The sequence below is a fragment of the Microcebus murinus genome, chromosome 6 (genome assembly GCF_040939455.1).
Source record: "Microcebus murinus isolate Inina chromosome 6, M.murinus_Inina_mat1.0, whole genome shotgun sequence".
Taxonomy (NCBI): domain Eukaryota; kingdom Metazoa; phylum Chordata; class Mammalia; order Primates; family Cheirogaleidae; genus Microcebus; species Microcebus murinus.
The window spans coordinates 69,589,898-69,607,009 of NC_134109.1; the positions used below are offsets into that span (position 1 = coordinate 69,589,898).

A 17,112-nucleotide genomic window follows, 5' to 3' on the forward strand; every position below is an offset into this window, starting at 1 on the left:
TTTTTTTTTTAAGATCTGCTCTGGCCTTCAGATTTCTAAGTGAATATATTTTTTAAAAAAACCTAAATTTGAAAGTTATAAGTGTGGTCTATATTCTTAAAGCACCTTATTAGACAAGATATAACATAATTAATTATTCAATTAAAACCTTAAAGGTATGTGATAAGATATTAAGTGAGCACAGTGCAACAGTGTTATGGGTAGTGTAATTATGATGATGCAAAAGTGATGAGAAAAAAGAAAGAAAAAAATATACCAAAATTATAAAAAATAATCATATTACGTGATACTAGGTCAGTTCCTCCCCCCCACTTTCTAGATGTTCTGTTTATATTTTTTTTTTTTTTTTTTTTTTTTTTTGAGACAGAGTTTCGCTTTGTTGTCCAGGCTAGAGTGAGTGCCGTGGCGTCAGCCTAGCTCACAGCAACCTCAAACTCCTGGGCTCAAGCGATCCTCCTGCCTCAGCCTCCCGAGTAGCTGGGACTACAGGCATGTGCCACCATGCCCGGCTAATTTTTTATATATATATCAGTTGGCCAATTAATTTCTTTCTATTTATAGTAGAGACGGGGTCTCACTCTTGCTCAGGCTGGTTTTGAACTCCTGACCTTGAGCAATCCGCCCGCCTCGGCCTCCCAAGAGCTAGGATTACAGGCGTGAGCCACAGCGCCCGGCCGTCTGTTTATATTTTATCTTAAAAACTTGCAGCTAAAAAAGTTAAACTAGAAGCGGCTTCATTATTGTATTCCCTTTGATCACTCTAGTTTGATTCCCCTAAGAGCTCACATTAGTCATGATTGTCTACTGTCACACCTGTTTCTGTTGCTGAAAGTATGTATCATTGAATTTCCCCTTCCTAGGGGTATATCATCAGATGCTTTTTCTCCTGTGTTGATTGTAAGGATATATTGGGAGCCATTGTGTATCTTTTCTTTCAGGCAAGAGCAGCCAAGCTCTCTGAGTGCAGCCTGGCTGCTGAGGAAGAAGAGGATCAAGAAAAACCTTCCAGAAATCTGCGGGTTAGAGCAGATCGAAATTTGAAGACAGAGGAAGAAGAGGAGGAGGAGGAGGAAGAGGAGGAAGATGAAGAAGAGGAGGAGGAAGAAGATGAGGGACAAAAATCTAGGGAGGCACCAATCCTGAAACAGTTTAAGGAAGAAGAGGGGGAAGAGATACACAAAGCAAAACCAGAGGAGGTAATAGATGAGAGACCCAAAACCATAAGATCCCAGGAACAGGAGGGGTTAGAGAGAGGAGGGAGAGTTACAAGATCCCAGGAAGAGGCTAGAAGAAGTCATCTGGCCAGACAGCAGCAGGAGAAAGAGATGAAAACAGCTTCTCCCCTTAAGGAAGAAGAAAGAGAAATAAAATCTTCACAAGGCTTGGAGGGAAAATCTAAGTCTCCATCCCCTCCTCGATTGACTGAAGATCTGGAGAAGGCCCCACTTGTGCTACAAGCAGAGCAAACTGCCAGTGAGGAGGAGACTCCTCCACCTTTACTTACCAAGGAAGCATCTTCTCCACCATCTCATACACAACTCCAGAGTGAAGAAGAAGTAGAGCCCGTGGAAGGCCCAGCCCCCCCTGTCCTCATTCAGTTATCTCCTCCTAATACAGATACTGAGACCAGGGAGCTGTTAATATCTCAGCATACTGTCCAATCTGTCAGAGGCCTGTCTCCTTTGTCAAGTCCTGCAGACACCAAAGCAGAATTTCTAGCAGAGAAAGTGCCAGAGGAGAGTATCCTGCCTCTAGTTCAGAAAAGCACACTGGCCGAATACTCAACCCAGAAGGGTCTTGAAACTGAGTCTGACAAATCTGCCCAGCCACTCCCTCTAAAAATTGAATTAGCACCAGCCAAAGGGATCACTGAAGAGTCTCTGAAACAACCATCTTTGGAACAGAAGGAAGACAGAAGAACTTCTCATACCCTTCTTCCAAGCCACAGATTGAAACAGTCAGCTAATTCATCTTCTAGCCGGTCCTCCTCATCTTCGTCCTCCAGTTCTAGATCAAGATCTCGCTCTCCTGACAGTTCAGGCTCTCAGTCTCACTCACCTCCAAGATCTAAGCAGAGAAATGTATCCCAGGCATGTACTCATGCCAACCCTCATGGTAGACCCAAGATGGGCTCCAGATCAACATCAGAGTCCAGATCACGTTCACGTTCTCGTTCAGCATCAAGCAACAGCAGAAAAGTGAGTGTGAGAGAATCCCAGGTGCATTAATGTTCTGTGTATACTCCAGTGTGTTTCAACCCCAGGAGAACCTGTTGTTTTCTGACAGGAATAGGAAAAGCCTCCTTTAACCCCAATTCACTGATGACTTTCCCCTGATTTCAGAGTCTCATTTTCAATTCATTGATTTCCTAAACGGGGTCTTTTTATATTCTTAGTCACTTTGATTCCAGAGAAAGTTGAATCCATTTACTCATCTTCTACACTAGATGAGGGTTATGGGTATGCCTTTTTGTGTGTCTCAGGACAGGATCCAGCACCTAATTAGAACTTAATAATTTGTTGAATAAGCAGTCAAGGAGATTGCTAATTCAAACAGGAGTAAACAAGGACAAAAAGATCCAAAGTGTTAAATTTGGTCAGTGGAAGTTGGAAAACTCTGTGATCTACTGAATATATACCATATACAGTAATTTTCCTTATTATGTGTTTTATTTCATTTCTTTAGTCTCTGAGCCCTGGAGTCTCTAGGGACAGCAGCACCAGCTATACTGAAACCAAAGACCCCTCTTCTGGTCAGGAGGTTGCAACTCCACCAGTGCCACAACTTCAGGTCCTTGAGCCAAAGGAGAGAACTTCCATCTCCTCATCCTCTATCCAAATGAGGCGCCTGAGCCAGCCTGAGCCAACTGAAAAGCATGTGACCCAGAGGTTACAGCCTGAGCGGGTAGGCTATTATAACCTCTCTCTAGAGGGAGTTGGAGGATTAAGCAAGATTTTCTCTTTTGTCTTAGCTGTGCAACTGAAAAGTTAGTCTGGTTCAAAAAGTCTTAAACCTTGTAAAAAGTTACAGGATGCAGTAGAAATGTAGGGGGTTGGGGGTACCTGTTAATCCTACTTAACTCATTTCCAATTAACTCCCTTGTTCATGGAAACTCTGCATGAGTCTGAGAAGGGGGGTTCTTTTTCTTTTTTTTTTTTGAGTCAGAGTCTCATTTTGCTGCCCAGGGTAGAGTGAGTGCCGTGGCGTCAGCCTAGCTCACAGCAACCTCAATCTCCTGGGCTCAAGCAATCCTTCTGCCTCAGCCTCCTGAGTAGCTGGGACTACAGGCATGCGCTACCATGCCCGGCTAATTTTTTCTATAGATATATATATTAGTTGGCCAATTAATTTCTTTCTATTTATAGTAGAGACGGGTCTCATTCTTGCTCAGGCTGGTTTCGAACTCCTGACCAAGCAATCCACCCGCCTTGGCCTCCCAGAGTGCTAGGATTACAGACGTGAGCCACCGCGCCCGGCCAAGAAGAGGGGTTCTTATCTCCAGGGCCCTCAGGGTCAGTTCTTCCTTTAATCTGCCAAAAAAGGAAACCTTTTCTAAGTTCTCTCAAAAAAGAATTATAGACTGATGCGGTGGCTCACTCCTGTAATCCCAACACTCTGGGAGGCCGAGGCAGGAGGATCGCTCAAGGTCAGGAGTTCAAGACCAGCCTGAGCAAGAGTGAGACTCGGTCTCTACTAAAAATAGAAAGAAATTAATTGGCCAACTAAAAATATATAGAAAAAATTAACCAGGCATGGTGGTGCATGCCTGTAGTCCCACTACTCAGGAGGCTGAGGCAGAAGGATTGCTTGAGCCCAGGAGTTTGAGGTTTCTGTGAGCTAGGCTGATGCCATGGCACTCTAGCCGGGGCAACAGAGTGAGACTCTGTCTCAAAAAAAAAAAAGAATTCTAATAAAATAATTACTGGTGTAGAAATTCTTAAAGTACCTATTTTAAGCCATATTCCATTTTATGTTCTAAAATGATGTAAAGATACAGAGGGCTGCATGTGGGGCTGGTTGCTGTGTATGTCCTATGCTGCTTTTTTTTAGCTCCAGGTTGAAGAAAAGGAACCAAACACATTTAAGTACTTTGCTATTTTTGTTTTTGCTGTCTCCTGACAGGGGAGCCCAAAGAAGTGTGAAGCTGAAGAGGCAGAGCCACCAGCTGCCACACAGCCCCAAACCTCAGAGACTCAGACCTCGCATCTACCAGAATTGGAAAGGATTCATCATTCTGTGTAAGTGATATGTTCCAACTGGGGTATAACAAGGAACTACAGGTGTGGGATAGTTCTTTGCTCCCTTTGGTTCTTTGGTTAAGCAGTCATAGGTTCCTTTTAAAACCTGAAGGCAGAACTTTATCTAGACAAAGGCTAGACTTCAATTGCTATGTTGGGAGCTGCCACCAGAACTTTCAAGGTGGTCTGAAAAGTGGTCAGGACTTAAGGAAAACACATCTGGGATCATCTAAGCCAAAATAGCCACCTCCTTTGAGGTGTAGGAAACAAAGGCTTCTGATTCCACACTCAAGAGCGTATAAGGGGATTGACTCAAGGTATCTTACCTCAGTCTTCAACTCATATTTACCCAGGAACCCAGTTTAATAAAGGGTATTGAGAGTCTATAAAGAGAGGCACAGCTGAGTGCTGTTTTTAAGTTCATGCGTTTTCCCTGAATTACTACCTGTCATTTTATTAATTACAGTCTATCCTAGTTAGTTCTCACAGCATACAGTACAACAAAATGTGAAGTCTCCAGGAGTTTGTATACAATTAATGTGACTTTTTAAATCCTCATATTAAGTCCTAGAAAAATACTCTCTTTTTTTTTTTTTTGAGACAGTCTCATTCTTTGGCCTGGGCTAGAGTGCCGTGGCGTCAGCCTCGCTCACAGCAACCTCAAACTCCTGGGCTCAGGTGATCCTCCTACCTCAGCCTCCCGAGTAGCTGGGATTACAGGCATGCACCACCATGCCTGGCTAATTTTTTTTTCTATATATTTTTAGTTGGCCAATTAATTTCTTTCTGTTTTTTAGTAGAGACAGAGTCTCGCTCTTACTCAGGCTGGTTTCGAACTCTTGACCTTGAGCAATCCTCCTGACTCGGCCTCCCAGAGTGCTAGGATTATAGGCGTGAGCCACCACGCCGGGCTGGAAAAATACTCTTATATCAGGTTAAAATCATAATTGAGTATGTAATTTATTCGTTCTGAACTAGGTATTGTAAATTAAGAAGCCATTCAACCAAAATTCCTGGCTCCAGAGTCTTATGGGAAATGAAAAAAATGAAGTATTGTGGGAATAAGATGCTTAGCTTTTAGACATCAGGATTCCTGAACTGCTTTGAAGAATGTCCTATGTAGACAGTTGGCTTAAAGTTGTTCCATACTCATTTTTATGTCATTTCAACACTAATACTACCAGTATAATTTTTCCCTATATATAATAGTCTAATAATTTATGCTGTTCTGAGAGCTTTAAACTGCCTTTTAACTCTGATTTTTGGAGGGTGGTGGGCAGGTGACATGATTTATCTCATTTCCTTGTGACTTTAATGATAGTTTTATACTCCTTATATAGAGCTTTTGCCTTGGATATACCCTTGCTACTGTCCATTCTAATATTCTTGCCTCTGCTGCCATCTTGTGGCCATTACATTTTTGGTTTGGAAGCCAAAAGTTTACTGTATTTCCTTTGGAAAGTTTTTGTTTTTCCTTTCTGGGATTGGCATATTATCTTTTGGAAAAGGGTTTTTCTTCTAGGACCATAAAGTGAAAACTCAGCGGATTCTGGAAGGTGTTCAGGATTCCTCAGCTACACCATCGATGAGGAAATGGGGTGACATCTTCCCTTCCGTATCCCTGAACCAAACATAATACCTGCCTTCCCCCATTCTATGGAGCCTGCCCTTTGTAAAATAGCAGTTTTGACGTGGGCATTGACAGCCTGATACTAATTGGGCATGGGGAACTGCCTCCTATACACTTTGAGAAGCAAGTGATTTTCTGAAAAGCTCCTTGCTAGCCTTAAAGTTCTGTGGGTTTTTGAGATCTTAGCAAACAGAAAGGCATTTTATGTTGTTTTGAAGTACCTATTTTTTGGACTTTCCCATGCAAATCCAGGGTAAATGAAGCTTAGAGTCATGGAGGTTTTTCTCCCTAGGTTAAGGTGGCTTTGATTTTCATTTTATGACAGATAATCTAGTCACACTGATTTTGATAAGGTGATAGGCATGTGGGGCACCTTGGGCAAATACTAAGATTGTCTGTTGTTGTCTAGGCAAGCTTCAGTCCAGCAGTCTGTAGAAGAGAAACACAGTCTGCACTCAGGAATAGCTCACACATATCCCTCTTACTGCTTTCCTTCTACCTGCCTACTAGATGGTCTGTTCAACAGCCTAATAATAAGACATACCCAAAGACCTAAATCCATATGCTATTCTGACATTGGATTTGGTAAAGTGAATCTTTGAGCAGTTTGCCTACGTTTCTGGAGGCCCTACTACAGCTAATGCACAACACTGCTCCTGGTCTTTGATGCCTCTGAAGTGCTAGTGTTCAGCCTGACAGCCCTCTAGAGCCCTGGCCAATTTTAAAAGTGGGATCAACAGCGCTAAATGGAAAAGACCATTTGTGGCTTAACCTTGATTTTCCTGTCTGTCTCAACAAGAAGTCACATGACTTTTAAAAACAGAGCAGTAAAGTGTTAAAAAAGAAAAAATTAGACTCTACCTCAAGGACTTCTCACCACTTGGAAGAGATTGCCTAACTTTTGCTGTGCTTGGTTAAATCCATTCTGATTCTGACTGTGCCTGAAGAATTCTAAATTTATGAGGTAAGGTGTCTTTTTCATTGCTTGGAGCAGGAATTTGTGAGCCTCAGTCCTGTTTCAGTTGAGCCCTGTTCCAAAATTCTGTCTTCTGCCTACTATGGATATAAGAAAAATGTCCTCATATAGCAGAAAATAGTGGTACTCTCTTTTCACATTATAAAAACAAATTACAGGAGAAAAAGCTGTGTGTGTGGGCAGTTGTATCATTCATTCAGCTATAATTAATTCAGACCTGAATTTTTCAAATACAACCTTCCTGTGTATACAACCTAGCAGGCAATAGCAACTTTAGGCTCTTGGTACTATGCATATTTGTCCTTTTGCCTGTGTAGGAGGAAGGAAACTGTTCTTTAAGCCAGTATGACAGTGTAATTGATATTCCCCAGGGGACCTACAATGCCAGTATCCCAAATGATGCATAATTTTAAGAAGCAGAATTTGTTACCAATAGAGTTTGCTTACTGAGAAATTGGCATCTAAAGATATACCCTCCCCACCCCCCAAATCATACTGTTCCTGGCTGTCTTGGAACTAGTGTGCTCCTAAAGGTACCAAGTCTCGCTATTTATTGACTTTTCACATCAGTTCTTCATCTCCTCATGAGTCATGTATAATAACTAAAATTTAAACATACATGCCAGTAGGAGTTTCCTTTTCCATTTGCTTCTCTGGTCTCATTCATATTCACAAATGAATTGTAATGTGATGTTCTTAGTCTCCATGTAGTTCTATCCTTTTCTTCTGGACTACTAATGCTTTGTGTGCTGTTTAATTATGGATAGCTATCACTACCCTTTTTTTATTTTTTTTTTTTGAGACAGAGTCTCACTCTGTTGCCCATGCTAGAGTGAGTGCCGTGGCATCAGCCTAGCTCACAGCAACCTCAATCTCCTGGACTCAAGCAATCCTACTGCCTCAGCCTCCCGAGTAGCTGGGACCACAGGCATACGTCACCATGCCCGGTTCATTTTTTCTATATACATTAGTTGGCCAATTGATTTCTTTCTATTTATAGTAGAGACGAGGTCTCGCTCTTGCTCAGGCTGGTTCCGAACTCCTGACCTCGAGTGATCCGTCTGCCTCAGCCTCCCAGAGTGCTAGGATTACAGGCGTGAGCCACCGCGCCCAGCCCTATCACTACCCTTTATTCCCTGTGCAATTTCACAGATTTTTCAAAGGTTTCAGAAATATTTTTGTCCAAGAACTTAAGGGGGAATGGAGATGCCTTTTTTCAGAAAGGGATTTCAAAGAAAAGCTGTGTGGTGCTCCGACATAGCTAACAAGGCTTTGGGACTGATTTTGCAAGTAGATGGAGTCTACTCTTTAAACAATTTCAAGTATTCCTAATAATCTTCTGAAAATAAAATCAGGAATTGTTGGATCCCATGGAATTTATCATGGGGAAATAGAAAGCACAAACATCCTATGTCTTTAAGAAGACCAAAGAGGATGTGGTAAAATTCTTATTCTTTTTTTTTTTTTTTTTTTTTTTTTGAGACAAAGTTTCACTCTGTTGCCCAGGCTAGAGTGCCATGGCGTTAGCCAAACTCACAGCAACCTCAAATTCCTGGGCTCAGGTGATCCTCCTGCCTCAGCCTCCCCAGTAGCTGGGATTACAGGCATGTGCCACCATGCCCGGCTAATTTTTTATATGTATTTTTAGCTGTCCAAGTAATTTCTTTCAATATTTAGTAGAGATGGGTCTTGCTATTGCTCAGGCTGGTCTTGAACTCGTGAGCTGAAACGATCCACTTGCCTCAGCCTCCCAGAGTGCTAGGATTATAGGCATGAACCACCGTGCCCAGCCCTTATTCTCAAAAAAAAGGAAACAATTTCCAATAACAGAAAATTCTTCCTCCAAATAAGCTACTTTTTTTCCCCGACCCTCCCCCCTTTTTTATATTTGAAATAAGCTACTTCTGAAGCAGCATATTAGCAGCTGAGAGTGTTTTAGGACAATGTGAATGGACAGGGAACATTTATTTGAGGATGTTTGAAGGTAACATTTTCTTTGGAATAACATTCTCTGTGAGGACTCTATCCAAAAAAAAATTTCAAGAAGAAAACTTTTAGGTCATCAAGCATTTAGTAAGTGTTCACTTAGTATCCACAATGACACCCTAATTTAGAAATATTTGTGGAACATTTCTTTGTTTTAGGCCCTGGGCTAAGGGATGGAGTCCGTACCCTTGAGGAATTCTGCAGGGTGGAGGTAGAGGACAAGTAAAGTAACAGTTATATAGGACCATGAGGGTATTGCTGAAAACCTGTCAAGTCAATCACTGAATGGCTTTGTATCAGAGAAGGAGCCATCTACTTTTTGAGGAAACTCAAAAAAAGCTCCAGGGCCGGGCACGGTGGCTCACGCCTGTAATCCTAGCACTCTGGGAGGCTGAGATGGGTGGATAGCTCGAGGTCAGGAGTTTGAAACCAGCCTGAGCAAGAGCGAGACCCCGTCTCTACTATAAAAATAGAAAGAAATTAATTGGCCAACTAATATATATAGAAAAAATTAGCCAGGCATGGTAGCGCATGCCTGTGGTCCCAGCTACTTGGGAGACTGAGGCAGAAGGATTGCTTGCGCCCAGGAGTTTGAGGTTGCTGTGAGCTAGGCTGACGCCACGGCACTCACTCTAGCCTGAGCAACAAAGCGAGACTCTGTCTCAAAAAAAAAAAAAAAAACTCCAGATGTCCATCAAATGAGTTAATGGCCTATTGAGTATATGCATGTTTTATGTATATCCTGACTTGAGGTGTCATCCAAGCCAGACTCTTTTTTTTTTTCTATATATATATTAGTTGGCCAATTAATTTCTTTCTATTTATAATAGTATAGTAGAGACAGGTCTTGCTCTTGCTCAGGCTGGTTTCAAACTCCTGACCTCGAGCAATCCGTCCGCCTCGGCCTCCCAGAGTGCTAGGATTACAGGCATGAGCCACCGTGCCCAGCCTCCAAGCCAGACGCTTAAGAGCTAACAACTTACTACAGTGTTCATAAGATGAATATTGTTATTGTCCCCACTTTACAGATAAAGAAACAAACCCAGAGAGGACCAAGAACTTGAGTAGTATCACACAGTTTGTAAGAGGGTGGGTCCAGGGCCAGGATTAGACACTCCAGAGTGCTCTTATTCTGAGCAGACAGGGACCACTATGTGAAAGGGGATATTTAAAGTAATATGTAAACACATCCACTTTAGCATGTGGTTGGCATGTAAGTTTAAGATTTTAAGCAGCACTGGGAAATTTTCATTCCTAGTTAAAAGCTTGAGTGTTGCACATGAGATACTGAGCTTTTGATTAAGGTCTCAGAAGCTTGTCTTAATGTTAAATCTCTACTCCCAGTAGGATATAAAAGGAAAACCTTGGCAGCCAACAAATTAAGCATTTTGCGTTATCTACTTAGTGCTTTTTGAATTGTTAGGGTTTGTTTCCCACTTCACATTTGGTCTGGTAAAGGTGCCCGTGATTAATATTTTCTGCTTAGTTCCCAATAACTTTCTGCCCAGCTGATCTCCCTCTCCCTTGCCCCATATAATGGCTCTCTCACTTTACTGTCTTATCTCCTTCAGAACTCTCACCTTGGAGCCCAAGCTTCAGCTACCCAAGGTCCCCTTGCCCTGTTTATCCTTTTCCTTTCTGACTGCTGTGGACCCTGGGGCAGGGTGACCTTATTAAAGACTCTATGAAACAAAGTTGTCTGTCATCTCTTCAGAGACACCCACCCTCCACCCATGGGTAATTCAAAAAAGAACTCTACTTGTTTATCCACTTAACTCTACCATCCCTGGAAAAAGACAGGTTGGTGTAGTAACCTGTGCTCTTTGCCTGGGGCGAGCAGCCAGATACTATGGTGATTTGATAGTAACAGTTCCCATCCCACCTCCCCACCTTGAGCATCTGACTGGCTGATGTGGTTTCAATCAGTGTTCCATGCCTGGCTTCCTGGGTACAGGGTGGTGGGCACATAAAACTGCTTATGCCCCTCCTTTCTATGAGAGGAATGGAGGCTTTGATTATCTTTCTTCTTTAATCATTTTTCAACTTTGGCTTTATCTTTCTTCTTTAATCTTTTTTCACTCCCAAGTCTGCTATTTGCCTGCCTTCTAGTCTCTGGAATCAAACAGCTGTAACTTTGCATGTCATCCACATAGCCCCCTCCCCTGCCCCCGGGGAAGACAGAGGGAGCATGATTGCCCTGTGGGGTTAGGCCTCTGTAGCTGTTGTAACCTGAGAAAAGAAGGCCAGGCCTCTAGAGCCAGCAGTCAGCTCCCTGTGGCCTGCCAGAGGATAAGAACGTTGCTCGCTAAGCTCCCTCCCTCTTTTCTTTCCCCTCCCCTGCTGCAGCAGGGCCCTCCCCCATCCGCACACACGGGCTGCTGGGTAAGTGGCAAGATGGCTCCCCTGCATGTCTCCGGCTGATCGCTGCCGCTCCGCCAATACAATAGAGCCAGCCACTACCAACAGCCTGGCCCTCTTCCTCCTCCTTCTCCAGAGAGACCAATCCAGCCGAACTCGGGGTTTGCCGTGAGGACTTAACGCTTATCTCTTAAAAGCCAGATCTATGTTAGCCTCCCCGCACCACCACCACCTCCCCTTCCATTTACCATTTTTTGGATCCCCAGTTGCTGCATCTCGATTTTCTCTCTCTGGATCGGGTGGCTGGGGAGGAGGTGATGGGATCTTGGGACAAGGAAGGTGGTTTTTAAAAATTTTTAGGATTTTTTTTGTTTGGTTTTTATTATTTCTTCCATTCCAGAAAGGGATAAACAGCACTTCCAGGGGGAGAAAAAAAATCATGTTATCAGAAAGCAAAGAAGGGTGAGAGCTTCACATTTCCGTGTATGCCTTTTCCCCACCACTCTAGCTCCCCTCATCTTCCTTCTCTTCCCCGTGGCTTTCAGTCCGTCTTTCGTTTTGGTTTGTTTTCAGTCATTCTGCTTTCCCCCTTTGTCCTTCCTGCCCGATTTCTAATTGGCCCCACTTGCCCTCTCTGTGTGGGAAAATAAGGTATTTTTTCCGATAAGCCTTTTCTGTAGATTTAAGCAGTTCCATGGCGTGTTTCTGTGGGGGCCTGTTAGCTGGGGGCACAGTTCCGATTTTCCCCTCCCCCTAGCCCATGCATCCCTCCCTGACTGCTCTAGGGAGGTTCTTCTGACCTCTGAGTGTCAGTCAGTCTGTTGGGAATGCTGAGTTTTCTGGTGGTGATCAGCCTGGGAAGGCTTGCTTTCCCCTCTCATAAGACTTAGGCCTCTCGTCTTGATTTGATTTTTTTGCCCAGTGTTTGGGTGGTAGAGGGGGTGAGATTTGAGATAGAAGTTGGGGATGAAGACAAAACGAAGGTGGGAAGATAGTTTATCTAAAGTGAATCTCTGGGGTTCTTTGCCTGAAATGTGTGATTAAGAGTGGGGGAGTGGGTTCAGTGTTTGTGGGGGGAAGCTGCCTGGTGTGGGGGAGGGTGTGTCCTGACTGGGAGGCCTGCTGTCTTTATCTCTTGGAAGTTGGAATGAGGGAGTGGGAGAGACTGGGTGAAAGCTGAATGTAAGAACAGTTCCTACACCTCTGAGCAGGTAAAAGCGGCCTGATTCTTCTCTGAGTGTTCATATTCTCTTCAGTAGTTTTAGTTTTTCCTTTTGGATTAGAGAGGGTCCTTGTTGAAGCTTGAACCTTCACCAGCCCTACTTTCTGCCTGCAGCCCCCACCCCCACCATTTTCTCCGTTCCTGGTGTCTCCAGATCCTGTGGGCCAGCAGGCCTTTACTTATTAAGCAGTTGATTAAACACAGGTCGGATCATTTGCCACAGCCATGGCTATTCTTGTCTTTTAAGGACTGGGGCTTCCCTTAGTTTCTCATGCACTTTTGCTACATAAAGGTGCCTCTGGCCAGGGGATAGGGAGGCCACAGGGTTGTAGGCAAACATAGTCACTTTTGAGGGACATTTCCAGAGGGAGGGTGTTTCTCCTTTCATATAAGAGTACTCTGGTGAGTTACTGACTAAAAATAGGTGGAGTCCTAACCCCACACATAACAGCTTTATCCCATCTGGGCAGTGGGTGGATATGGTTGCTATAAGCCATGCTCTTTCCCCAAGGAAAATGGTTTCCCACTTTTCCCTTGGGGGCTAGGTCTCTAGTCTTATCTGAAAAGCATCCCTCGCAATGTCACCCAAGTGATGAGGCATGGGGGTTCCTGGCCCAAAAGCTAACGTCTTGCTCTCTCTTCCCCTTGGTTCTTCCCTGCCTTTCCCTCCCAACCTTTCCGAATTCTGTCAGTGAGGAGAAGGAGGAAGTGACCATGGACACAAGTGAAAACAGACCTGAAAATGATGTTCCAGAGCCTCCCATGCCTATTGCAGACCAAGTCAGCAACGATGAGCGCCCAGAGGGCAGTGCTGAAGATGAGGAGAAGAAAGAGGTAAACATCCAAGCCACCTGTTGGGGTGGGTGGGCAGAAGCAGACTTAGGGGAAAGAGTAGACCGCTCTGGTGATCCCTCTTACACAATGGGATAACTTAAAAAAGGGATGAGGCAGGGCCTTCTTAGATCAGGATAGGGCCAAGAGAGAATTCGCTGGTTTAGCAAGGGAGACCCCTTGTGATGGGAACAGGGTTCATTTGTTCTTTCCTTGTTGGGGAAGTAGTGCAGTCCAGACTCCTAGAAGTTTGTAACTAACTGGGATAATGGCCCTTTATCTAAGACCCAGGTGCAGTTTTTCCTGCTATCATCCCAAGCTTCTCCCCATGGTAACTTTAGCTTTCCCTCCTTTTTGAAGGCCTGATGGAGCCTAACGCCATCTAGTGGGCTTTGGTCGTTCTCACGGAACCAGCCATGCTGAGGAATTTTTGTTCCTCATCTGCCCCCCAGTGGTCTCATTGTAGAGTCGTAGCTACTTAGAAGCCAGCACTTGTGGTGTTCCAGAAGGCCCCTTCTATTATCTGTGTCCTGCACCCAATTCAATGGGCTCCCCCCATCAGAGCCAGCGAAGTCTTCTTGGCTCTTAAAGTGATAAAGAAGTAGCTGGGTTTGGGAGTGGGGTAACAGGGTGGGAGGGACTGTTGTGTGTGTAGCCTTTCTCTGGTGTGTGTTGCGGGGGTGGGGGCCGGTGAAAGTGATTTGATGTGCAGAATATTATTTATTACAAGGTCCTTCTTCCCCGTAAAACTTTGTCCAAGTACCTCATGTACGGTAATCCGCCCGTAAAATATAACCCTGCCCAACTGGCCAATCGCTGATGCCGCCTCTTCCTCTGGACCCACCCGCTGCTACTGAGCTGCCCAATCAGAGCCAAGTCTGCTATCCAGGTGTCTTGGCCAGAGGGGGGCATGTATATGGGCTCCTGTGATGGGCCCCCTTCTGCCTCCCTGTCTTGCTTACATCAGGGGGCCAAGAAGAGCACTGTTCTGGAGAGACTTATATTGAAAAAGCAAAAAGCATTTGGAAAGGGGTGGACTTGCATCATCTCCCTACTTGGGACACCCCAAGAAGAGCTTGTGCCAGTGCTGGGGCGTCTGCCCACATGCCCTTGCCCTTTTGAGGACTGTGGGTTGCCTTGTTTGCTACAGACTGTTGGGATCCCCATCTAGGGCGCCAAGACCTCCTAAAAAGTCAATGTTTGTGATCACAGTGCCATGCTGTAAAACACTGAGTGGGGCCCTCTGCTTAAGCTGTGACGACTAGGAACCTGCAGAGGAGTCTAGGGTCTGAGCCCCAGGGATTTAATGCTGATGACAGCCCAGCCCATGTATCACCACTTGCTCATCAGATGGACTTTCCTTTGGTCCCTGTTGTCCATGGTGAAGGGCAGCATGTTGGTTGCTCCAACTTCTCCTCCATCCCTGGAGGCAGGGACTCATTCATCTACCTGACTGGAACCACTGTCTCAGCTGGAGTCCCTGAGGAGATGCCACCCACAACTCTAAGAAGAAAAGCATTCTGACCTTGCTGCTGAGTGTCTCCAGGTCCTGGGGATATTCACCTACTACCCCCAGGCTACTTTCATCGGAGGCTCCATGATCCTACTCAGTGAGAGGACCCCCTCCTCAGTTACAGGCAGAGGAGAAAGGGACTCTGGAGTCATCACCTGGATCCAAGTATTGGGTGGTGTTATTGCTACAGCTTGCCACTGCTGGACATAAGGTCCTGTCTGCCTCTCACGATAAAAGGCAAGGATCATTCCTGCTACTCAGAGGCCATCTCATCAGGGACTGCAAGATGATGCCCCTACAGGGCCAGGACTGATGTCTCTGCCCCTTTTCCCCCCTCTACCCCTCGCTGAGCCTGGTCACCGCCAGTGAACTGTCTTGACATCATGGAAACTGGGCAGCGTCCCCCCACACGTTTCCCTCCCGCCCCCCCTGCGCCCCTGGGAGGACTCTGGCAGTGCCGTGCTGACTACCACGCCGTGCGCCCACCTTTTTTGCCAACCCAACCCCCCACCAATTGCACAGCGCCTAGCAGGGAGGGCTCATTCTGATTGGACCGGCGGTTGACTAGATACAGTACACAGTGAGGTGCGATTGGCTGAACTGAAGATCCCAGGTGTGAGATGGTACCTGGAACATTTGTCATATTCCTAGTTTATTTTCTTCTTTATTTTCTTCCTCTTGTTTTAATCTTTTATTTTAATTTTTTTTCCTTATCTTTATTTTTCTGATTTCTTTATTGAATTTATTTATTTATTTGGTTCATGTTTTTCCTGTTTTAATTAAGACCTTTTTTTTTTTTCTCACTAACTTACCCATCAAGAGCGGCCTGGCTAGGGGTCAGGCTGGCCCTTAACAGAGACCAAGGAGACTTGGTTAGACGACACAAACGGGGCTGGGGGGTGGATGGGGAAAAGGGATTTCATCAAGAGGGTTCTGCCCTACCCTTTAGAAGGGTGGTAGGGTGGTCTTAGTTTTTCCAGAAATAAGCACCTACATCTAAAAATGCTCTGTCCCCCTTTTATCTCTCTTCTCCCCCCCCCCTTTTTTGTGGCCTCTCCATAGTCTTTCTCTGACTGACTAGGCAGAAACTTGCCCCCCAAAGCTGTCTTCCAGTCCTTGGCAGAGCCCCTAAGGCTCGAGCCCTGGTTGGAGAGCAAACAGTAAGGCTCTACAGGAGCTACAGTTGGTGGTTGGAAAGTCTGAGAATCTCCCTGGGGATGGTCTGCCCTCCATAAAAACCTTCCTTTACCAGAAAGATACCTTTAAGTTCTTTCTGCTGGCACTTGGCTCAGGAGCCTCATCTCCAGTGGATCTGGTGCTACCCTTTTCCACACTGTGGTGGGGGTCTGGGCAATCTGGAAATGACCGTCTGCTGTCCAAGCATTTCAAAGGCATTGTCAGTGAGCATCAGGCTGGACATTGAGGAAGGGAGGAAAGTTGCCTTGTTGAAGTTGTCATCCAAAGTTCATTTTCCTTGCTTCCTCTTGTTTTCCTCGAGTTAGCAAGGAAGGACCTAGGAGGACTAAATGAACTGAGTTCTGGGCACAGCTTGTTGGGCTTGGTGTCCTCTCAACCCATAGTGATAATAGAAGAGGGCATAATCACCAGGGCTGGGGGGCCACCGAATTCCTCTTCCAGCTTATTTCTGGTAAAGCTAATACATAGGTGTGGTGTGGACTAGATGACTTTCCCCTACTGTGATGTTTGGTTTTATTTTTTTCCTCTAACTTGCATTGATTCTGCTTCGTTTTTGCCGTTTGCCGCTTCTGTTTTGGTCTCTGTCTGTCTCTGTGTCTCTCTACCTCTCTCTCTCTCTCTCTCTCTGTCTCTCTGTCTATGTCTTTGGAGCCTATACTAAGACTACCCCATCTAACCTCCTTCCCCCCTCTCTGTGGGGTGTCTCTCTTTCTCTTCCCCCCCCCCCTTTTCTTCTCTATACAGAGCTTGCTGCCCAAATCATTCAAGAGGAAGATCTCCGTTGTCTGTAAGTCAGCCCCAAGTCCCTGATAAAGGTCTGGAATACCAAAAAATAGCATTCATTGAGAAATTCTCATTCTCAGTGACATTCTTGGGTCACCCCCTCCCACCCTGCCCACTCTGCCTGGCAAATGTGCCTCTTATATTTAGGGTTCCATTTTGAAATTCAGAACTTTAGACAATCCCTGTCATATTTCTCTAGTCACATTTTAAGGAGATATACCATGCGGTGTGTCAGACCATTTCCCATTTAGTCTTAGAGGCAGTTATTCTTTCAGGTATCTGGCACTAAGAACCAGGAGTGAGTTGGAGGGACTCCTATGGAATGCTTACTAGCTGATGCTTTATTCTAAGAGCATCTGAGGAAATGAAATTCCCCAC

At 45.0% G+C, this 17,112-nt stretch overlaps 2 protein-coding genes across 7 annotated transcripts in view; one reads left to right on the top strand and one right to left on the bottom strand.

Annotated features, from left to right (window-relative positions):
* The window catches only part of LOC142871489 (small ribosomal subunit protein uS14-like), a 399,345-nt gene that overhangs the window by 45,430 nt on the left and 336,803 nt on the right, over positions 1–17,112 (bottom strand). The window lies entirely within an intron of this gene.
* ACIN1 (apoptotic chromatin condensation inducer 1) overlaps positions 1–17,112 on the top strand; it is a 36,327-nt gene that overhangs the window by 13,379 nt on the left and 5,836 nt on the right. For 4 of the 6 annotated variants that reach the window (XM_012752599.2, XM_012752601.2, XM_012752602.2 and 1 more), the window contains 5 exons: positions 939–2,198; positions 2,686–2,904; positions 4,123–4,238; positions 13,103–13,244; positions 16,696–16,738. In XM_012752599.2, coding sequence (XP_012608053.2) covers positions 939–2,198; positions 2,686–2,904; positions 4,123–4,238; positions 13,103–13,244; positions 16,696–16,738 — 1,780 coding nt within the window. The other 2 variants (XM_012752609.3, XM_012752608.3) reach the window with 2 other exon arrangements.